At 40.6% G+C, this 22,210-nt stretch overlaps 1 protein-coding gene across 9 annotated transcripts in view; it reads left to right on the top strand.

Annotated features, from left to right (window-relative positions):
- The window catches only part of YAP1 (Yes associated protein 1), a 124,545-nt gene that overhangs the window by 57,863 nt on the left and 44,472 nt on the right, over positions 1 to 22,210 (top strand). For 5 of the 9 annotated variants that reach the window (XM_025214698.1, XM_025214691.1, XM_025214692.1 and 2 more), the window contains 2 exons: positions 9,865 to 9,980; positions 16,304 to 16,417. In XM_025214698.1, coding sequence (XP_025070483.1) covers positions 9,865 to 9,980; positions 16,304 to 16,417 — 230 coding nt within the window. The remainder of the gene's footprint in view (positions 1 to 9,864; positions 9,981 to 16,303; positions 16,418 to 22,210) is intronic. The other 4 variants (XM_025214697.1, XM_025214696.1, XM_025214695.1 and 1 more) reach the window with 1 other exon arrangement.

Below are 22,210 nucleotides of genomic sequence, written 5' to 3'. Positions count from 1 at the left end.
AAGTGGGGTCCCGCAGGGTTCGGTCCTTGGACCGATACTCTTTAATGTCTTCATCAGTGACTTGGACGAGGGAGTGAAATGTACTCTGTCCAAGTTTGCAGATGACACAAAGCTATGGGGAGATGTGGACATGCCGGAGGGCAGGGAACAGCTGCAAGCAGGTCTGGACAGGTTGGACAAGTGGGCAGAAAACAACAGAATGCAGTTCAACAAGGAGAAATGCAAAGTACTGCACCTAGGGAGGAAAAATTTCCGGCACACCTACAGCCTAGGGAATGACCTGCTGGGTGGCACGGAAGTGGAAAGGGATCTTGGAGTCCTAGTGGACTCCAAGATGAACATGAGTCGGCAGTGTGACGAAGCCATCAGAAAAGCCAATGGCACTTTATCGTGCATCAGCAGATGCATGACGAATAGATCCAAGGAGGTGATACTTCCCCTCTATCGGGCACTGGCCAGACCGCAGTTGGAGTACTGCGTGCAATTCTGGGCACCGCACTTCAAGAGGGATGCGGATAACCTGGAGAGAGTCCAGAGAAGGGCCACTCGTATGGTTAAGGGCCTAAAGACCAAGCCCTATGAGGAGAGACTAGAGAAACTGGACCTTTTCAGCCTCCGCAAGAGAAGGTTGAGAGGCGACCTTGTGGCTGCCTATAAGTTCATCACGGGGGCACAGAAGGGAATTGGTGAGTATTTATTTACCAAGGCGCCCCCGGGGGTTACAAGAAATAATGGCCACAAGCTAGCAGAGAGCAGATTTAGATTGGACATTAGGAAGAGCTTCTTCACAGTTCGAGTGGCCAAGGTCTGGAACGGGCTCCCAAGGGAGGTGGTGCTCTCCCCTACCCTGGGGGTCTTCAACAAGAGGAGGTTAGATAAGCATCTAGCTGGGGTCATAGATAGGCATCTGGCTGGGGTCATCTGAACCCAGCACACTTTCCTGCCTATGCAGGGGGTCGGACTTGATGATCTATTGATGTCCCTTCCAACCCTAACATCTGTGAATCTATGAAAAAGTCCAAGGCTGAATTGATTCAGTCTTTGCAGGTTAGTCTAAACTGCTGAGATTAAATTGAAATAGAAGTAAACAGACATTTGCCTTTATTTTAGGAAATGCTGCCTAGTCTGCAGTGGTGCAGGCCAGAAGCCAAGGGGGGGAGAGCCGTTGCTAGAGCATGGCTCTGCTCTCTGGCACATAGCCAGAATAAGCTGTGTGTTTGCTTCCTCTTCCTGCTGCCCCCAAGGTCTCTGGGATTTACAGTCCCCAAACACAGCAGCAGGACTCTGCAGGGTTTCTCATTACTTCCTCTTCTTGCTTCCAGGTGTGTCTGAGATTTGTAGTCTGCAGTCCCAGCCAGCAATAAGTTTGAGTGGGAGAAGGGGTGTTTAATCTCCTGCCCTGGCCCCAGGCCCCAGCTGGGGTTTGCCTGGGGGAGCAGTCCCTCCCACCCTCCCCCTCCCACAGACTGGGCTGGATCCTCAGCTGGGCCTGCTCCCCCAATCCCCCTTGTTAGCCAGACCTCACTGCTCCAGCCAGGGGGCAGAGGGATGGAGCCAGCCCTGCTCTCTGGAGCAGACAGCACAGCTCAGCCCAGGGCAGGAAAGCATGCTGGGAGACTATGATTTAAGTTGAACCCAGAAGGGGTCTGGGACAGAAGTTTCATAAACCAGTTTGACACAAATCAGTTAAGTCTGATAAACCTGGTTGAATGTAGTATCTTAAACCAGTTTCAGACATTCTGAAGTTGGTTTATGTGCACTGAGCTTCTGTTCTGTTTCAGGTTTAAACCAGTTTCTGATCGCTTAAGCTTGTTTATGTGTAACTTCTAGGGCTAGCCTTCATGTCCTGTCACAGCATCTAATGAAGTGAGCTCTAGTTCACAAAAGCTTATGCTATATAGCTATCCCTAATTTAGTTAGTCTATAAAGTACACATCGGCCCTGCCTTCTGCTTGACTTCAGAGCTAGCTGCATCTCTGTCAGTTCCCAGGCCAAGCAGCCACTGGATACACACAACTGTTACAATTAAAAATGCAGTTCCAGGAAGACTTCAGTTAGTAAGTAAATTTCGAGCGAGGGAGTCTTTATGGCTCTTGAAAATAGTCTTTTGTATGCATCCTGGCACACTTTGGATTCAGCTACTTGACTGGATTTACTAAGTGGTATTGGAGACAGGAGATACAACAGGAGAACTCTGCACCTTTCAAGCAAGCATAACTACAGTCTGTGTGTGTATGATAGGGAAAAGTGGCAGGAAATTTTGAAGTGTTGGATCAATACTATGTCAAAAAATGCATCTTGGTCAGAGAAATCCAGGCCACCTTACACCTTAAAATTAAATGCAACATCTCAACTAGGATTATTGATTTCCCTCACTTCTTCCAGCAAACTGAAACACCAAAGTATGAAGACTGCAATAAAACACCTGATGAACTGCCCAAGTTCTGCTTTGGAACATCTCGTATTTTTGTCAACACCTCTGAGAGCCAAATGACTGACTTTGACTAGCATTTATGAGAGTCAGATATCGATGTCCACAAGAGTTTTTTTTTGCGGGGGGGGGGGGGGGGGGGTTCTGTTAGAGGGCAGGATTCAGAAGTTGGCGGCCATCAAGATGAATGCTGTTTATTCTCTAGTCACTTGTGATCAGAAAGGTTAATGTTTTGGTTCAGAACAGAAAGGTTCTTCACCAACATGCTGTTGAGAAGATTTCAGCAGTCTTCTCCAGAAGTTTCTTTCTTACTTGGGCCTCCCCATCTCCTCTTGTCCTACAAGTCAGGGGGACTCAGAAGACCACAGAATGTTGGAATTGAAGAGGGCTGATGTAGAAGCAGGGATGACTTGCAATTTCCAGGATTAACACTGGCAATTTCATCTATTCCTAAGGAAAGGGCTATTCCTTGGCTCAGGTTCAGAACAGTTAAGATACATAAATCCTGCTCTAATCAACCAAGATATACTTGTAATAAAATGATGAAGATCATGAATAAAATGGGTCTTGTGAACAGGAAAGAAGGTACCAGATGCTGAGGAGTGCCTAGTTCTTGGACAAAAAGGAGGAAGGAGTTTAAAACCCCCCCCCAAAACAAGACACCCTGGAGTATCAAACATTATGCATAAGAGAGAACAACATTATAAAGACCTAAAATATGGACGAAAAAAGATTTTTGGTTACTGTCTAAGAAGGTTTGCAAACGTGCTTCTGTTCACATGTAGGTAGACCCATATCTAAAGAATCAAAAGATATTGGATTAAGTCCAGTCTTCACCAGCAATTAAAGATCACTGATTGACTGAGGTAATTCTCCATATTTTTTTTTAATTATTTTTCCTTGGGATTAACTTCCTCCTCCTGCATGTGATGGGAACAGACTGTCTTTTTATAATGCATTTGACAGTGAAGAAGCCAACATCCATGTGTGACGGTGCACCAAATCTTCACATGTTTTCAGAATGGCTCTTTGTGCATTGCAGAACAAATAGATATCTCTTACCATACCTAAAGATCCCAAGACTGAGCAGCCTGTCTTTCCTGCACTGCGTTCATAACTTACCTGAGTGCTGAACTGCATGACACAGGAAGTCTGCTACTGGCCCCTCTACTCCCAATATCTTTTTTTCTATTGGCCATAACTAGTCAAGCATAGAAGCATCAAATATAGCTCATAAAAGACGCTGTCTGATTTCCCATTTCTCCTCCCCCGCTTGTTCCTGTTTTTCTTGGAATCCCTTTCTAGTCCTTGTCTTTCCTTCTGTGCTTTCTGTTTACCACCACAGCAAGGTACCGTAGCTGGGGAAGAATGGTTTAATGTGGCTTGGGGTAGTTAAGATGAGCTTTAAACTTAGATGAGCTTTCAACTTGCCCCAAAGCAGATATATATACAGAATCCTTGTGTAAAGTGTGGCTCTTACAAGTGCCTCTGAAATTTGTACTACTCAATTTTGGAACAGTAACTCCTCTCAAAATTCAAGCTGATATAAGGTTACTAACAATTACTCTTCTTACGTGCAGATTGTTTTGGAACTGTCGTACTTAGCCCAGTGTTGACACCCTTCTCATTGGTTTCATCATAAACTTGTCTAGCATTTGAAGGAATCAGTGGAATTACTTATTTTAGACATTGTACATACAATTGATTCAGATGCACACTAGAGTTGACTGTTTGGATTTGGACCATTCATTGCTAATCTGTATTGCATTCATTACAAGAGATATTATAAGCAATCATTGCGTTCTTATCTGTTGAAGGGTCTGAATTTGTTCTGTGCATTCGGAGCAAAGATTGGGCTCTAGTTTAATACAGGTAGACTTTTAGGCTACGTGCAGACAGTCAAAAAGCCTGAGGCTGAATTGATTCGGTCTTTTCAGATTAGTCTAAACTGTGGAGATCAAATTGAAACAGAAGAGAGCAGACATTTATCTTTGATTCAGGAAATGTAGACTGGGCTGCATCCCCAGCTGGGCTTGCCCCCCCACACTCCCTTGTCAGCCAACCCTCACTGCTCCAGCTAGGGAGCAAACAGCACAGTGCAGCCCAGTCTAGGGATGAAAAGTATGTTGGGATGCTGTGGGACTGTAATTTAACTTGAACCAGGAAGGGGTCTGGGACAGAAGTTTCATAAACCAGTTTGACCAAAATCAGTTAAGTGTGATACTATATTTAACCAGGTTTATCGTAAACCAGTTTCAGCCATTTTGAAACTGGTTTATATGCACTGAACTTCTATTCTGTTACAGGTTTAAACCAGTTTCTGATCACTTAAACTGATTTATGTGTAACTTCTGTCCCTAGCCTCAAGGTCTATAGTCTGTAGCCTCAAGGTCAAATAGTTGCACATGCCTAAACTTATAGTTTTTAAAGGTAATGTAACATATTTACTCAAATCAAAGCCAAGAGGTTCTCCCCCCCCCCCATTCAGCATGGGGTAGAAGGAAAGCCCCTTGTCTTGGATTTGAGTATAAGTGAGGGCCTGGGGGCTGTGGCTCTATCTCCATCCTGACCTTGGCATCAGAGCCACAGCCTCTACTCTCCTCCTCCTTGCCCCTGCTCCTGTCACAGCTCCGGCTCTACCCTGCTTTGGCCCAGGGCGTGGAGCACATGCTTGTTCTGGTCCCTGCCCAGGCCAAAGCAGCAGTAATGGTGGTGGCAGCCCCAGCTGTGGGTTGAAACTGAAGCCATGACAGAAGGGTAAGCAGTGGCATAGGGGGCAGGCAATGTGCGGAGGCAGGTGGGGGTAAGGAGCAGGCAGTAAGAGTGCAAGGGGGGCAAGCAGCAGGGGGCAGTGTGTGCGGGTGTTGCAGGCAGCACAGGGGGCAAGGACCCCCTTGCTGCTTGCCATGCTGCAGTGGTGGGAGGAATGCATTTAAGAAGACCCTCCAATAATTGGATTGTATACGTGGAAAACAATAATAACATTCTAAATTTTCCCTGTCTGCAATCTAATTATTGGGCATCATCCTATGTTAGAAGTTGTCTTGGGTAAATACAATAGTTGTATGTGGTAATTGTTTATCTTTTTCATTGATGCTGTAGATAAGTCATAGATAGGTAGAAGTTTTTGTAGATGGTGGTGGTACTATATTAATGCTTTGTAAGAGATATGGGATTCAAGTTTAAGGATTAGGGCAGCTGGCACACATTTGGTAACATCCAGTCTGTTTAGGCAGAGATACGTAGTGGTAATGCCAGAGCTCTGAGCAACAAAACATTTGGATGTTGGATCCTGCACAGCTTTTCCACACCTCTGTTTAAAGTGAAAGTGAACAACTTCATTCCTTTCTGAGAACACTGTGCTTTTATAGATCAAACTGCTAATCAAAAGTACCTTCTGTACTTTGTTCTAATATAATGTTGCTGATATTGCAGAAAGCCAAGACCTGTATCCATTATTTACAGTATTCAAACACAGGGATTGCAACTCATTCTCATTGGTGGCAATGTGATGTGTTTTCTATCATAGGGAGGGGTTTTTGTAGGGGGGTGGTTTTTACGTTCGCGCGCACGTGTGTGTGTGTGTGTGTGTTACCTGTTTCTGTTAAGTTTGAACTACACGGTTCTTATTTAGGCCTAGCAATATCACCACATGTTAAAGAAGTCATTGACCTTTATCATCTTCAGGCAGTTTGGGGATATTTATAGATGAATAACTGGAGGGGGTGGGGGAAGAGAATCTCTTTCATCTTAACTTGTATGTATAACATTCATCTCATACTTCCTGAGAAAGTTGAGTTTTATTTTCCTAATATTTGTAGATTAGCTGGGGTTGGTGTGGGGGAACCTAGCAGACACTGTGCAACTACTTTGTGCATAACTTCACTGCTGATTTGTTTTGAGATGGCTAAAATTTAATATAGGAAGTAGTTAAAGTTTGTGGCTCAAAACCAATGATCATATTGAATAGCATACTTGAGCAGTTTGGGAAAAGTGATGAGATTCTTTGGCATTCAGCCTTCATTGCACTTTTTAAACTGATACTTCTGTGAAACTATTCAGTTTTTCACTCAAGTTCAGCTTTGTTTTGTGAAGGGTTCATTTTGTTCCTAGCAAGTAAATTTACAAATAAAATTCTCACTGTAATATAGCCCAGTGGATTTGACCCTCCTATAAGTCTACATTTATTTACTAACCAACACATGTAATGTTAAGCAGAACATTTATTTTCAAGGAGGCTCAACTGCTGAATCTCAGATGAACCGCAGCGTTCAAATGTGTAACCTTGAGGGCAGTAGATTTTTTTTCTTGGCCCTCCCCCCTTCTGGAATTCGGAGTAAGCACTTGCCAAATTGGAAATGAAGGGGTTGTAGCACATGCTGGTACTGTAATTTAAACACAGATTGTTTCCTTGAAGACTTACTGAGCAACACTTTTATATTTCTATTATCTTTAATTACCTGCTTTCTTTGTTGTGACAAATTTATCAGCCCAGAAAAGCTCCCAACAATTTCCAAATATGAAAGACTTATTTTCAATACCAGCATATTTTAGGTATTTTGATATGTCTGTTGTTTGTTATCCTGTTTGTTTAAGCAATTGTTGGGGGTGGGGGGAACAAAGGAAAAAATACTTATTTTGTCATACCATGTTAAATTAACATAAGTATTTCCTTGCGTTTTCTCAGGAAAAAGCATCACTTTTAGGCATTCTGATATTAAAATAGTTGCTGTTGTATAGCTAAAAGGTGATAGCAACACTTAATTTTGTCCCACAATAATTGTGTGCATGGAAGAGTTTGTAGGGTTCCCTCACCCTCTGATCTGCCTGGCCTGTTTCCTGCTGTACCAGACCAAGATGTTAAACCTGAAAAGCCTCAGAAATAGGCTCACAGAAGCTGGCTTCAACAATGCCCTCCAGCTCTTCCACTTCTTGGACCAGGCACACATCACATTTGAGTTTGGACCCTTCACCTTGCACCAAAATGTAGACCCGTTTGGGTTGTGCTGGGCCATGGAGGAGGCAGTCTGCAAGGTGGAAGATGGAGAACTAGTCCTAAATTTGCAAGTCCATGAAGGTTGCTGGGGAAAGCCAGCTTTCAGTCTGTGATGATATGAGTGCTTTCATTATTACTGACAAGTGTTTCCTGCTCAGCCCCTGGGAAAGCCACACATTTGCATACATGCTTTTTTTTAACTTTAAATTTTATTATTAAAAAAAAAATGAAAACAAAGAGTTTCCCTCTCCTCCTCCTATCCACAGGGAGAATTGATGACTCTTGTTTCTTAGTGGTAAAACAAGACTGTGTTAATGTTTGATAATAAGTTTCAGCACAGGTGACATTCTCAAATAGTTTTATAATTGCTTTTAAAGTTCAGTAGGTCAGTAAGTGTTGACCTATGTAACTCAGTGGGTATTTTTCCACGTGGTTTCTTCCTGGCTGTTTTGTTCTATATTTTAAGTAGCTGTGCTGGAAAATAATGTATTTTTGATTAATTGGGAAATGCAGATAAGAAATTCTAAGTGCTAAATTTCAGGTAAAATAATAAATATGCTTGCTCCAGGGCTGTTGGCTGTAAGCCGTGTAGGTCTAAGGACGTGGTCAGGCAAGGTTCTTTGGGTAGATGTGATATCTTTTATTAGATATCTTTTGTTAATTTTGTCCCACAATAATTGTGTGCAAGAAAGAGTTTGTAGGGTTCCCTCACCCTCTGATCTGCGTGGCCTGTTTCCTGCTATATCAGGCCAAGATGTTAAACCTGAAAAGCCTCAACTAAATAGCTGGGAAAAAGTTAAGCAAGACAAATATATTTTAGAGTACTCTCCATGTATGCATTTCCTAAAATTTGTAAGTGCCTTTTATTATTGTCTTTGCACTCTTAATAAATATCCTTCCTACGTTAAAGAAATTCTGCCATTTGTTTCGCAACATCTCATTTAATAAAGTAGTTCATTGTGAACAATTAAGAGCTTGCCAGAAATTAGGACAGGTAAAGATTCACTCCAAATCCTAATGCATCCTTTTCAGAACTTTCTGTTACATACTTTAAAAATAGTATAAAATGGGTATTATATCCAAAACATGAAGTTGAGCAGAGTAGACATCTTAAACTCCCTTCACTCTGATTACTTAGACTGTACTAACTTATTTTATGAAGTTGACTGCTAGACCAAACAGCCAGATAATTCCATGTGAGAAAGAAGTTGTGCTCATTTTGTAGCACAACAAATCTTGGTTCATGACTGGGGTTCTTAGATACTGTGGTAACACCAACATTGCGCAAATAAAGAACTAAGAACAATGAGTAGGTGTATTATGTAAAATTTGGCTCTGTTCTGTAAACACTGTTTTCTGAGTGTTTTGGGAAAGAGAGTTGAGAACCATTTTTCATTGTTCTGATCTATTAAGACCAGTGGTGCTAATTGTAGATAAGTTGCAATTAATTAAGAATTTTACAAATCAAACCACCAGACCTTAACAGATTAGTACAACCAGACTTTAACAGTTTTGTCACTTAAAATATTTTTTTTCAGAGCAAAAGCATGTCTGTCTTGTGTGTGAAAACGCAGCAGTAGCAGTAATGCACAAATGGAAAATTCTCAGCCAAGACTGACATTCCAGCCTTAATTCATCCCATGATGTATGACATACACATGCTATACATTCATATCAGTGCATGATACTCCATACTGCGTCTTAAATATGATAGAGATTTGAATGGAATATTGACCTCAAATGTGGATCTCCCACTCATACGTTATAAGAGGAGGGGGGATAGATATGGTTATTCCTGAATAGCCTTCAATTTTATTCAGGATTATGAATCTCTATCATTATTAACATATGGTTTGTGTGAATGAAGGACCATGTTCCATAAAATGATCTGTCTGTAAAGATGTGCCCCATGTTGAGAGAACACTTTGGAAATCCTCAAATTACTTGACATACTGGTAGCTTTTTCATTATCTTGCTATCATTTGACAATATTTAACAGGTGGGGATTAAAACATGCACTACATTAAGTTACTTTACTGTACCTGAGATTTGACACAATTGCTTTTGTTGGAAAGATTTGGAAATCTCATTTGAAAAGGGAGAATAATGGGGGAGAAGGTTTAGTTCATGTGTAAATACTTAAAATAGAATGGGTTAGATTCTAATACCCTTATTTGCACTGAATAGCTTCTTGTAGCCTGTTCTTCCTACCAGGAGTCAATTCGGCCTCTTGATGAAGAAAATATGACAAAGAAACTAACCTCTAATGAAACAGGGGGAGAAGGAAGATTTTGTTAACAGTTTTGAACTTTGCTTTTGCTGGTCAAGTTTTTTTGTTTGTTTGTTTGTTTTTAATCTCCTTGTTTCTAGACTTTCTGTACTCTAGAAAATCATTGTTGTGAATACATGACTAACTCCCTGGTTTGTTTTGTCTTAGTCACATTGATCAAACAACTACATGGCAAGATCCCAGGAAGGCCATGCTTTCCCAGATGAATGTGACAGCCCCCACCAGTCCTCCAGTTCAACCGAACATAATGAATTCAGCATCAGGTAAGAAAAAAATCAGTATCTGTAAGAGCCGTTGATGCATTTGTACCACCTTTCTGATTTTAATGTTTTAAGGAACTGGATCTATGTTAATTCCTTCTAACTGAATTCACATTGAATCTGTTCACTATTGTGGCCAACTGGTTTTCCAGTCTACCTCCTAAATACAGCTTCCTTCCACCTTCTTCTGAGGTGAGTTTGCAGTGCAAGGTGCTCCCTCTTGTTGCTTAAAGCCTAATTTTTTCCATTGTCCTTGGACCTACTGCTCCAGAGCTCAGGCAAATTAACTTGATTTTATACTAACTTTTGGTAACTGATGCACTTTTCACCTTTTTGCTACTCCTGTCTCTTCTTCCTCATCTGAGCTCATGATTTATCTCCTCACTTCTCTTGCTATCTACTTTTCTGTTGTACGACCCCAAAAGAGAGAGCTTTCATGCATCTTTTGGTTGTCTTATTAAACATGCTTAAATGCAAAAGATAAGCAGGCATGATTGAAACTGGGTTATTTGTGGTTGACTTCTAAAGGTGAGGCTAATGAAGCCATTCTCTTGAGTTTCTTCTGGCCTGGCTGTGGTACTGTATTCAGTGAGGCAAGAGAAGAGAGAACTTGGTTGGATTTAAGGCAGTCATTACTCCGAACGTAGTTACAGTCTTGGTATTTCTCTAATTTGAAAGGGTAATATAAATTAGCTATCATATTTTCTAGAACAACAATAGACAATCAACAGCTATGTAATCACGATGCTCTCCTGCAGGATTGTCTGTGGCAACTTCAAAAGAATAGGGAATTGGGACACTCCCACTATCACACCCTCAATTTATTCATCTCCTTGCCCACACCAGAGAACTAGATGTTTACTGCTTGAGTATCCAGTCCTGTGTTCTGTTTGTAAGATGTATTTAAAAACTTTGCATGCCGTCATTACAGGATTACGATGAAAGGGATTTTGATGCCCAATAAAGGGACATGCAAGACAGATTTGGAATAAAACTGATAATTGATTACACACTACCCTTTAAAGATTAGCAAAACCAGTTTGTAACCCAGGGTTTATGGGAGGATCTAAAAAAGGCAGCCTTTAAACTTGCTCAGTCAACATTCAAGAGAATTTTAAAGTTCAATGTCAAATGAGCAAAATCCAAATGAAAACAAAAGTAAGTTGGTAAGTAATTTTACTCCAGTTATCTACCTGTGGAAAATGTAGGGGAAGATTTGGAGCTAGTGTACAATGGTGTCTTAATGTGTAATGCAAGTCTATAAATCAAAATAATTTTGAATTTTCTTATCTTAGGCTATGTGTGTTAAATTGATTTTCAGTAAAAAAAAAAAAATCTCTCATTCTGCCTCAAAAGTCTGATTTTTGATAAATTATGAAAAATGATTACTGATAAGCCAATACAAGTTTTTCTGTGTGAATTACAAAAGATTTTCATCACGCTGTCCTTTTTGTTTTATCATCTATCTATCGTGCTTTGGAAATGAGATGCAAAGTAAACATTTACATCGGTTGTAGTAGTGTAATGTTTCACTTTTGAATTTCACCTGTAGAGCTAATAGTTTTTTGTGTTTCTAGAACTCCATACATTACATATTGACTCTTTCTGATACATGACTGATTTAATATACTCATTGCAAATATTATCAATAGATTTGTTTCTACTCAACTTACATATTTTGTTACTTATGTGTTCAGTTATTTTGTTGAGTATGTGGTAATTTTTGTTTTTTATTTTCTTAAATATCTTCATAAATAACGGAGCATAATTTAAAGAATTGAATTGACCACTTGTTGATTGTGCAGCATTGTGCAAGTATTGTGCAGCAACTGGTTTAATTGGATTTTTACCTCTGAGTGCTGTCATAATATCAATATTTTTTACTGCTGGCAGTAATGAACTTTAATTTTTTAACTGTCCAAATTGAAATTCTTATGCTTGGGAATTGTTCTGTAAGGCTGGGAAGTAAAATTGAGTTTCTTGATGCCAGAAATTGAGATCTTCTGACGTAAATGTATTTGGCAGTGGAATGTACTTTAATTTACTGTCTTGAAAGATTTCATGGAAAATTTTGGAAAAATTACGAAATATAGTTATCATGGCACGTGGAGGTAGTCAATTTACAAATAAGTTTCTGGGTTATTACAGAAAGGAGACTTCTTGCCTTTATACAGTTAATTCTTATGTAGCGCACACATCATACCGATTTCAGATCTTCACAACTAGCATTACTCCAGAGTGTCATTATAAGTAAATATAAACTACAAAATATCAGACGTAGCTGGGGGATAACAAAAAAAATCAAAGAAAAAGGTTCAGGGGTTGTTTCAGGAGGTTGGATGTTTTGTTTTCTGGATTTTTTTTTTCCTGGATTAAATTAGGAATTAAAGTGAAGAAATGGGAAGTGAATAGAGCAGGGGAAGTTTGGGGTTTTTTTTAAGTTGCAAGATAATGCTGCCCACTGCAAATAGGGTGAAATGGGAGAGAGAACTGAAGATGGAAAGCTTAAGCAGGGATGTTAATGTGGTATGTTAGGCCAAAAAGAAGAAACATTTAAACTGAAATCTAAAATAGGAAGCCAGGAGCGAGTTTTTTAGGAACCCCGTACACTGAAGGCATTAAAAGTAGATTAGACAAAAGAACTAGACTGTACATTGTAAGGTGCAATTCTGCAGTAGACAAGCAATTGACTGGATGCCCTAAAGGCTTTTTTCATCTTTTCCCCTTATGATTTTTGAATGAATCATTCATTGACTGTTTGAAAGTATACTTAGCAAGCTATGTTTTATTCTCTGCTGGAGAAAACTGGTGTTTTCATCTTAATGTATTTATATATGCAAAGCTGCTTCCTGTCTCGGATCTCAGTACTCTTTTGAAAGATTGTCAGGCATATATAGCCTTACTCTTGCTGATATGAGCTTGCTGAGAGGAGCCTCCCTAAACACCTAGGACCATAGAGGTGGGGAGGAAGGCTGCTCTGTAAATAGGTAGGATTTTCTATTTCAGGATCCTATATCAAATAGGATTTAATAAAGTTATTGAAAATTTCTCACTTTATCACCAATGGTGGAAAGTAATAACTTGCTTTTTATGTTGTGTGTTTAACAGAAAAGATTTTTTAACATTGAGCCACTTAAATCGAGTTCTGTAGGAAACAGTTCTTAACTTTGGCTAGTCTTTTGCTAAAATGATATAAGGTGACCAAGTTTCTTACTGAGATACAGAATAAATGTTTTAAAATAAGTATTCTTGTCTGTTTCTTGTGTGACTGTGCTTGATACAACAATAGCATGAAAGAATTAGCACAACTATGCAGGTAACATAAATGTATTTAAGTTTGTTGTATTTGTTTAAATTGTTTGCTTTCCCTTTTATGCCAGATTTTAGAGACATTACACATTTAATTTGGCAGTAGATTCTCCTTTTAGCTGTTTCCCATTCCCCCTCAGACTTGTCTGATGGAAGTTCTTTGCTCTTACAGCTAGTCATTCTGGATGGCTATTAGATGGGGTCAAAGTTGAGCAATGAAATGCTGCTGGGAAAAAGAGGAACAGTGAGAAGCAAGCGTGAAGTACAGTTCATAGCTCCTGGGGGAAGGATGACTGTACTAGTAAATGAGCTGAGGCATTGAGCTGCAACCCCTCTCGAGTGCATACATTTCAACTCTACTGCATTTTGAAGGTTCCTCCTGCTTATTATAGATTTAAATAAATAAATCGAGATTTATTTACTTCTACTGTCTAGCTTATGATGCCATATACTCTAAACAGTTGGTAATGTTAAATACGTTTACTTTTAAAACATAAGTTGAAAAGAAGGAAGTATCCATGGGTTGATTATCTATCATCCTGTATTTGAGGAGTTTTGTGATGAAATGTATTGACAGTTCACAGCTCTGAGGGAAGTTTGGTCTACAGAGGATCTTGTGATAGAAGATCAAGGCTGGAAAAATATTTGTGCTAGCTGCCCCTTGCAATGTGGTTTCATGTACCAATTCAGAAGAATGTACAATATTTCTCCAGGTCTTACGTGCTCTTTCCTATTTATTCAAGTAGTGTTAGACCTTTTGGCCATTGAACATTCTGATATTAAGCACCAAAAAGATTTTCCACTGATTGGATTTTGTTGACTTGAATTGGAGGAGAAAAGTTTAGTTGTCATTTACTTGCAGATAAACTTTGCAGGTATTTTATGATATTAATATCTGCTTTAAGCAACTCTTTCAACTGGTCTTGCTTAAACTTGCCTTACTTAGTTTGTGTAGTTCATCTTTATGGTCTGTTTTCTCCCCTACATTATCTATGTCCGTACTCTGTACTTCCTTATCAGTCAGATGCAAGTATGGATCTGTTTACCTCTACTTATCTGCATAATCCTTAGTAGAAATTAATCCGGATTTTCTCTTGTGTGATCAGAATCTGTTGTAATTTAGTCTTTGTTTAAAATACCAGAAATTATAAGATGTTTCTCATTATACAGTATGCCTTGCATTATTATTACTTCTTCCTGTAGCCTTTTTTCTGCAGAGTTGTTGCCTAACCACTTCATTTGTCTGTCAGTTATATATTCTGTGCGTGTTTAGACTGAGTTCTTCAGGACAGGGACACTCTTCTTTTAAAAAGAAGAAAAAGAAAAAAAAGTTGTTCTCATACAGTATGATCCAGTGTTTTTAGTTATTAATGTCCACACTTCATCAATACCCTCATACTTGGAACTATTTTTTTTTCTTTCTTTTTGAGAACATGTGCCTCATCTGGCTCTGGGACAAGGTGATGGATGATATTTGTTGCCTTGAATTTGGCTTCATAGGAATGCATGGTTTGAAGAGCGAGTGGAGAATATTGCACAGAGGTTACTGTTGGGGCAGGCTTCGCAAATAGTAACTCCATGACTACTGAGTAGTCCACCTGCTTCTCTAGACAGAGAAGTGAATTTCAGCCCATTAGTGCCAGTGTGGAGTAATTTAACAAAGCTGCTTGGGCCAGGCACTTCTCTTTTGCATTTATAGCTGGCACAATGAAGCCACAGTGATGTTGGGGTGCTACTGGAATAAAAATAAAGATTTTTTTTTTTTTAATTTCCAAAAATGTATAGTCTGTTCTACATGACTTGGAGGTTTGTTAGCCAAGCACTTGGTAGTTACCCTCTTTCGAGATGATTGGGCTTGTATTGCATGGGAGGAGCAATGGATTTCTCATGGCTAGCGGGCTGGCTGGAATAAAAATTGTCTAGTTTTGTTCTTACTCTTGAAATTTGTGGCAGATGCATAGAGATTTTTGTGTAGGCCCTCACTTATTGTTCAAATCTAAATGTTCTTCGCTTAACTAAATGTGGGCCTCAACATTTGGCACTTCACAAATTAAGTCTCCATCTCAAAGAGCTTTGCAGTCAATATAAAATATAGATGAAAGGGATGAGACAGTTGAAATCAGGAAAGTGTATTCTTGTAGGAAGTCCCTTTTCCACATGCTGTTGTTTGGGAATCTCTGGGGCCTAGGGAAGAGGCTCAGGGTTCCCATTTAAGCAGAGGCCGTGTGTTTTGTACTGGTGTGTGTTAGCTGATTGTTTGCTGAACGTAGACATGCTGTGTGTGCCTACCTGTTGGGAGGGGAATTTAGCACCCCTCCCAACACATTACTGCTCTTTTTCTTTGTCTAGGTACTCAATTTTTGCTTTTGCTCCACTTCACCTTCCTTTTTTATTTTTATTTATTTATTTGTTTTTCGCCATATATCTGCAGAATTGTGTAGTCCATAATGCTTTCATAGCAGATAAGGGCGTGAGGAGAAGTGTGTGTGGGCGGGGGGGGATGTCTCATTCTGTACATTTTAACTCTGCTTCTATCTTTGGAGGAGCAGTACAAGGACACTTCCACAGAATCGTGTCAGTTTTATACTGATGCTGAGCATTACTCACTGGAAGAAGTTCCTTTCTGATCTGATCGTGTTTCAGGTGCTAACACTGGTTTCATTATGGCAGGCTTGACTTATTGCTGGTTTTGTATTTTAAAATTCTTCTGCCTTATAGGGACCTTAGCAAATGGGGAAACAAAGGCAAATATATTAAAGGATACAAGCCAGTTATAAAATCAAACTCCAAGTCCTTACTAAAATCGTGGGAATGCTTTATCATTTTACTGTGTGGGGTTTTTTTTCCCATCCACCCCTTTTCTATCCTTACCTTAGGATTGTTGGATGGGAGCTTGAAACTATTTGTTTCATGTACTGGTTTATATGTAAAATGTTGGGATTTTTTTTTTTATTAGAGCTATTTTCCAGCTGCACCAAACACGAGCCTACTATGAATTCCTTCCTTCTATATTGCAGGCCCACTCCCCGATGGATGGGAACAAGCTATGACCCAGGATGGAGAAATTTACTACATAAACCATAAGAACAAGACCACATCTTGGCTAGACCCAAGGCTTGACCCACGCTTTGGTAAAAGTTCATCTTGCCTCAGAATTTTTTTTTGGTTCACTTTTAGTTTCAGTTCACGTAGCAGTTTTCATCTTGTAAGCATACCTGAGCAACTTTTTTGCAGTGAGGTATTTTTTTTAATTATTATTTGAATCACACACTAAATCTTTTGAAAAACATAAGTATATATTTCTATCATCTCTCATACCTTATTCCTGGCACCAAACATTTAGGATTTTACCATATGGTTCAGAGGGCTCCCAAATTCATACCTTATTCCTGGCACTGGAGATTTAAAATTTTACCATATGGTTCAGAGGGCTCCCAAACGCCACATTTCCAGAATTACTTAATAAACAAAGCTTTTAATCCCCGCTTGCAATTAAAAATCTTTATACTGGATACAATTTTGATTCCATAACTCCTTTTATGCTCTCCTAAAGCAGTTGTTTTCTCATAGTAAACATATAATGCTAATTAAATGCATTTGAAAGAAACACCAGCTTATAATTCCAGCTTGTCACAGTGATGATCATGAGAGAGCTTTCTTTTTTCAAACCATATTGAGAGAAATGTTTAAGTTTGGTGGCATTATCCAAATTTCTTATTTGAGGCATGAAAAATTCTAACAGTTACAGTGTTAGTGAATATAGAAGTAGTCAATTAAATTAAAATAACAAAGGGGCAATGAAGTGGATGTTTCAGACAGTTAAAGGAGCTATTCTTTCATGTTACAGCAGTATTGCAAGGTTTTTTTGTTTGTTTGGGTTTTTTTTTTTAAGTAATGCAATAAGAAGAGAATGTTGTAAAAGTTGCAATAAAATATTAACAAGTATTAATAATTCCAGAGCACAAAATATTCTGCAAACCCACTTTGATACATTAGGTATCCTATAGAAAAGGTTGATATGTATAGAATTTTTTTTCCTTTACAAAATTTTGCCACTGGTTTTAGTATGTAAGTTTGAATAGGTGCATTAGTTGATTTGTTATCCTCATAATTCTCTATTTTCAGTTTCTTTGGATGGATTTGTGAGGTATTTTTTCCAGAGCTATGGAAAAAACAGTATAAAGAGAGAGAGAGGGGATCATTGTGGTTTTCAAGCTTTAGTCTTGGACTCAGCGCAACTAAATGAAAACAGTGTGCAGATCACTGAGTAGGTCAGGCTGAGGGGATACAAAGCCTTTGAAGCTTTACAGGGGTTGACCTAACAACAACTGTGGGCCCCTTTTGGGAGAGGCATTAACTCCATGAATGCCATATAAACACAATGCTGCAAAACTCAAATTCAACAGTGCATTTCTAAAATGGCTGTTCAAAACTCTAGCTTTTTTTTCTTTCTTTTCCTTTTGTAGCCCTGTGTTTTTAAACATAAATATCCATCTACTCTTCAAAAAAAACTCTGCATGGTTACAATTTGTTCATAAAGTGCTAGTTGGCTTGTAGACAGGTTGAACCACTGTGCAATTTGAGTCAAAGGTGGGGCATACATGGGAAGCTGTCAGCTTTGGCAGATGTCCATGTTGGCTTTAACGCTGCCTTCCGAGTTTCAGACCTGTTTGTGCGTTGCAAAGCCCTGTGCTAGTAAAGCGCAACTTTGAATAAGGTTGAAACAGGAAGCTGTCATTTAGAAAAATAGTGTTACACTTTACAATGAAGAGAGACATGCCAATTATATTTCCCTGGGTAATCTCAGGAAATGTACTTTCCTCCGATTCTGTGTATTGGCTTACGGTTTTGAATGGTAAGAGCCTGGGTAGCCAGCTGGAATGAAAACCTGATGGGTGGAAGGGAAGCTTTTAAGTAACAAAGGTCATGAGTAAGACGCATGTCATTTCTAAGAACTAATTTCAACTCCTGTAAATAGTGCAGACTTCGCTGTGAGGGTACAACTACTTGTCTTGAGCATGTTGAAGTCCCATGAAATGTTAAGGCTGTGGCAGTTAAACTGAACGAGGTCAGAAATGTCCAAAAGACTGCATACGGTTTTCTTGCTGCATAGTTTCCCTCTTTGGGCCCACTGTGTATGTGTATCCCAGACAGGCTTGAGTACATGCCAAGGCTTTTTATTTTGTGGTTGGACTTTTAATCTGTTCCAGGCCTTTTCAGTCAAAGAGCTCAAGTGTAACTGAAGGGGGCAGGAAAGAAAAAAGCATGTGGGCTCCTCTGATCTAGAGTGATGGCAAACAGAGACAAGCTGCTAGCTGCTGTTGAGCTTGAAGGAGTTTTCCTTGAAATCTGAAGTTGTACGTGTTGTATTGTGGTTTACATTTTTATCATCCGTGCCAAGAAAGTATAAAATCTTATTCTTGTTTCCTTCTCTCGTCTGACCTTCTCAGGCCACTTCAGCACGGTACACACTATAGTTTTGTTGACAGAGCTAGCTTGTGCCTAGTGTTTGTTTTACTTCATCATGTGTAGATTTTCACAAAATGTGTGCTGTCTCTCTAAATAAAATTTGAGTGACTTAGAAGTTTACCTTTCAGTGATTAGTAGGAGTTGAAAGTCCTGTTTATTTCTGAGGACTGCCATGCCTTTTTGTAGCCTAATCCATTAAGGGCTTCGTTTCCATGAGCTGTTGACTGGGAGCACTTGAAGCAAGCTATCCTAGATGAATTCATCTTTGGGTACTCAGTATAAGTATAATTTTCTGTTTTGATTTTAAATAACATTAAGGAGGCGTTCAGAATTGTTTGATCATAGCTTTACAGATCCTGTCACCACGCAAGGTGAAAAACTATTGAAAACAGTGAAGCCATTAAGTGGTACATGCAAACGAGCTCCTCAGACCCAGTGTTGTAGACCAGGAGGGGTGGAGGACCCCACCACTTGCTGCTGCTCAATTCCTCTTCTGTCAGAGAGTCCATCTCTACTTCTCTGTAATTAAGTCTCCTCATCAGGTTGGGGTTTAATTTAAACAAAGCTCTGCTTTCTATTTAGCACTTGAATAACATATAGTTGTCTTTTGGGTGTTTCTCATTAATATGGCTGGAGTAGAGGATAGGCTTAAAAAATATTCAGTTAGACATACTGTCCCAAGTGTCTAGGCAGAGTGCATGCATTCAGTGGCTTTGAGATTTGTCCTGCATTTGAAAGGAGCACAGTTTGAAGGTTCTTCTCTTTCATTGGCCTTTCAATGAAATTCGGGCTTTGAGCAATGCCCCGGAGCTGAATGGGTCAGTTCTGTAATCAGAAAGTGCTAAAATAAACAGAAGAACTGAAGGTAGAAGAGCTGAGATTGGCATAAAGCGTTTGAAGGATGGATTCGAGGTCTTCAGACCCAGCTAATGCATCTGTGTTTTGTTGTACTCTGGATCTTGGCCCTCAGAAACTGGGTCGACAGCTTCTGAGCCTAGTCATCAACATAGACCTGAATAAGGAGAATTGCCTATCTCTAAATCAGCAGTGTCGAAGATCTGGCCAGTGGGCCAGATCTGGTTCGTGCAGCCATGCTGTCTGGCCCACAGTGTTGCCTGCTGCATCCAACACATGCTGGCCCTGGCCTAGCAGATGAAGCCTGTCTGGCATGGGCTGCACACAGCACAAGGCCAGTCTGAGCTGTGTGCTGCATGTGGCATCATCATCAGACTGGTCCTGAGTGCTGGATACAGGGCTGATCCAGACTGAACCCACATCTCAGAGCCAGTCCAGCATGAGCTCCACATGCAGTGCATGCCCCAGACCAGCACTGTGTCCTGCATGTTAGTGCACATCCTGAACTGGCCCTGTGCACTGCGGGCCACATGGGGCTGGGGCAGGTACATGATACAGCGTACGGGGCTGGAAACAGCACGTGTGCTGCAAGCAACTTGCAAAACAGCCCACTGGCTAGATCCAGATGCCCAGCCTATGCCCCTCATCTGGCCCGGCCCATAGTTCCAGGTGATTTTGACACCTCTGCTCTAAATCAGTGGTGCTCAACCTTCTGGTCCTGTGGGGCCTGCAGGAGTGGCACAGGAACACCCCATAGGCCAGATCTTCCAGGCAGGGTCAGTCTGTGGGCTGGATTTGGTGTAGGCTTGGCACATGGGGTTGGTTTCCAGGTGCACTATAGCATGCTGGATCTGGCCCACAGCTGATCTAAATCTAAGAAATGGCTAGAAGTAAGGGGCGGATCTGATCTGGTCATATCTTGGCATAGCAAGTCGTTCAAGACTGTGGGACTAAAGGAATTAGACTTGTGATAGTAAGATCTTTTGCTCTAGTATGGAATCTGAAATAAAATGTTCTGTCAAGTCCTCTTTTCCTATTCTTCATGGCAGACTTTATTTCACAGGGAATATTCTGTTACTGTCTTCTGCACCAAAATCCCTGCCCTTCCCCCCCCAAATTTTTAAATTACATTTCCACAGCAGAGGAGAAAAGCCTATGAAGAATAATGCTGAATCTGTTGGGATGTAAGTTTTCTGGCAAAGATGCTTCTCATTCTGGCCATTTGAAGTGTCTGCTGCCAGGGAGTCGCTTGTGCCTAGGAGTTTGGGAAACCTGAAGAATGTCGTGCATTAGAAAGCTTGTCTAACTCTCTCCCAACTACGCAGTTGGTCCAGTAAAAGATACCACCCTAAGAAATCCTTGCCTCTAGGATTTGGGGCTCGACCCCTTCTTTGTTTCCATTCTTTTGAGGAGGCTATTACAGCAAGAAGGATATCGAATTGACCATTGCTTTTTAAGTCCCATTTTCAAAATGGTTCTCACATTTTTTTGACCAGTGAATGGTGCAGGGCTAGTTTGGGCCACTTGAACACAGCTGGGATCAGCTGGGCACCACCTCTATCTGGTCAGACCCTAATCCTGCTTTCCAGATCCTGATTCCAGCCGGGCAGGGTCTGCGCACCAGGATTGGGCTCCGTGCCACCCTGTGCATCCAATTTAGTGTGCAACTTATGGCCTACAAAGCATCCCACTGGATCTGGGAGCTACGCCTGCTGTAAACCATCAAAGAAGTGCCCGTGCTTGCTCACTCATTCTAATTCTCAATGCAGGGCCCCCAAATTCTTTCTGTCTTGTTCTTCAGAAAAGCTCATCACTTGTTTCTGACAGGAACCTTGTCTCTGGTAATGTCTATTTTAGCTTGCAGCTGTCAGAACCGTATCCTGAAGTACAAGAAAAGGTACTTCGCTTTTGAGACTATCAGTCTGTTGCCATAGACGCATGACAAAACTGGAAAAATGGAAAGCAATTAGACATCAGCTATCAGTGTATCAGTACCTTATTTCAGAAATCCTAATACCAGCCTTCCTCCTCTTGTGTGTCCCATTTTACAGAAGTCTGCAACAGGGTATGTATTTCTATATCTTAAGTGAGAAAAGCAGTAGTCTTTTGATTTTGGGATTTTCCATGTTAGTTTTCCTTCCATATGTGATTTTAAAAGTTTGCTAGAGGTCATCAGACAAGCTTTGCATTCTTCATAATCTTTCCTTTTGCTTTCCTCTGATTTCCCACCCCCTCCCCCGGATGCAAATTTGTCATGTTGGGGGGCTCCAGGTCCTTGACCACCTGGTTGATAGCAATCATCGCTTGCTGGAATTCATCATCCAGTGCAGGGTGACAAGGGCCTGCAGCAAGGCAGTAGCCCTAGACTTCAAGAGGGCCAACTTCAATGAGTTGAGAAGATTGGTGGGAAGGGCGCTGGGGTTCTCGAGGGCAGGGGAATGACCGAGATGAGTGGTCATTCCTTAAGGAGACGATACTCAGGGCCCAAGGGGTGACAATCCCAACAAGAAGCAAGGGGGGTAAGAGTGCGCAAAAGCCCCCCTGGCTCACCAAGGACATCTGGGAATGCCTGGTTGCCAAAAAGGCAGCGTACACCCGGT

Source organism: Alligator sinensis, unplaced genomic scaffold (genome assembly GCF_000455745.1).
Source record: "Alligator sinensis unplaced genomic scaffold, ASM45574v1 scaffold40_1, whole genome shotgun sequence".
Classification (NCBI taxonomy): domain Eukaryota; kingdom Metazoa; phylum Chordata; order Crocodylia; family Alligatoridae; genus Alligator; species Alligator sinensis.
The sequence above is the reverse complement of the archived record's forward strand: the minus strand, read 5'-3'. Positions and strand labels throughout refer to the sequence as shown.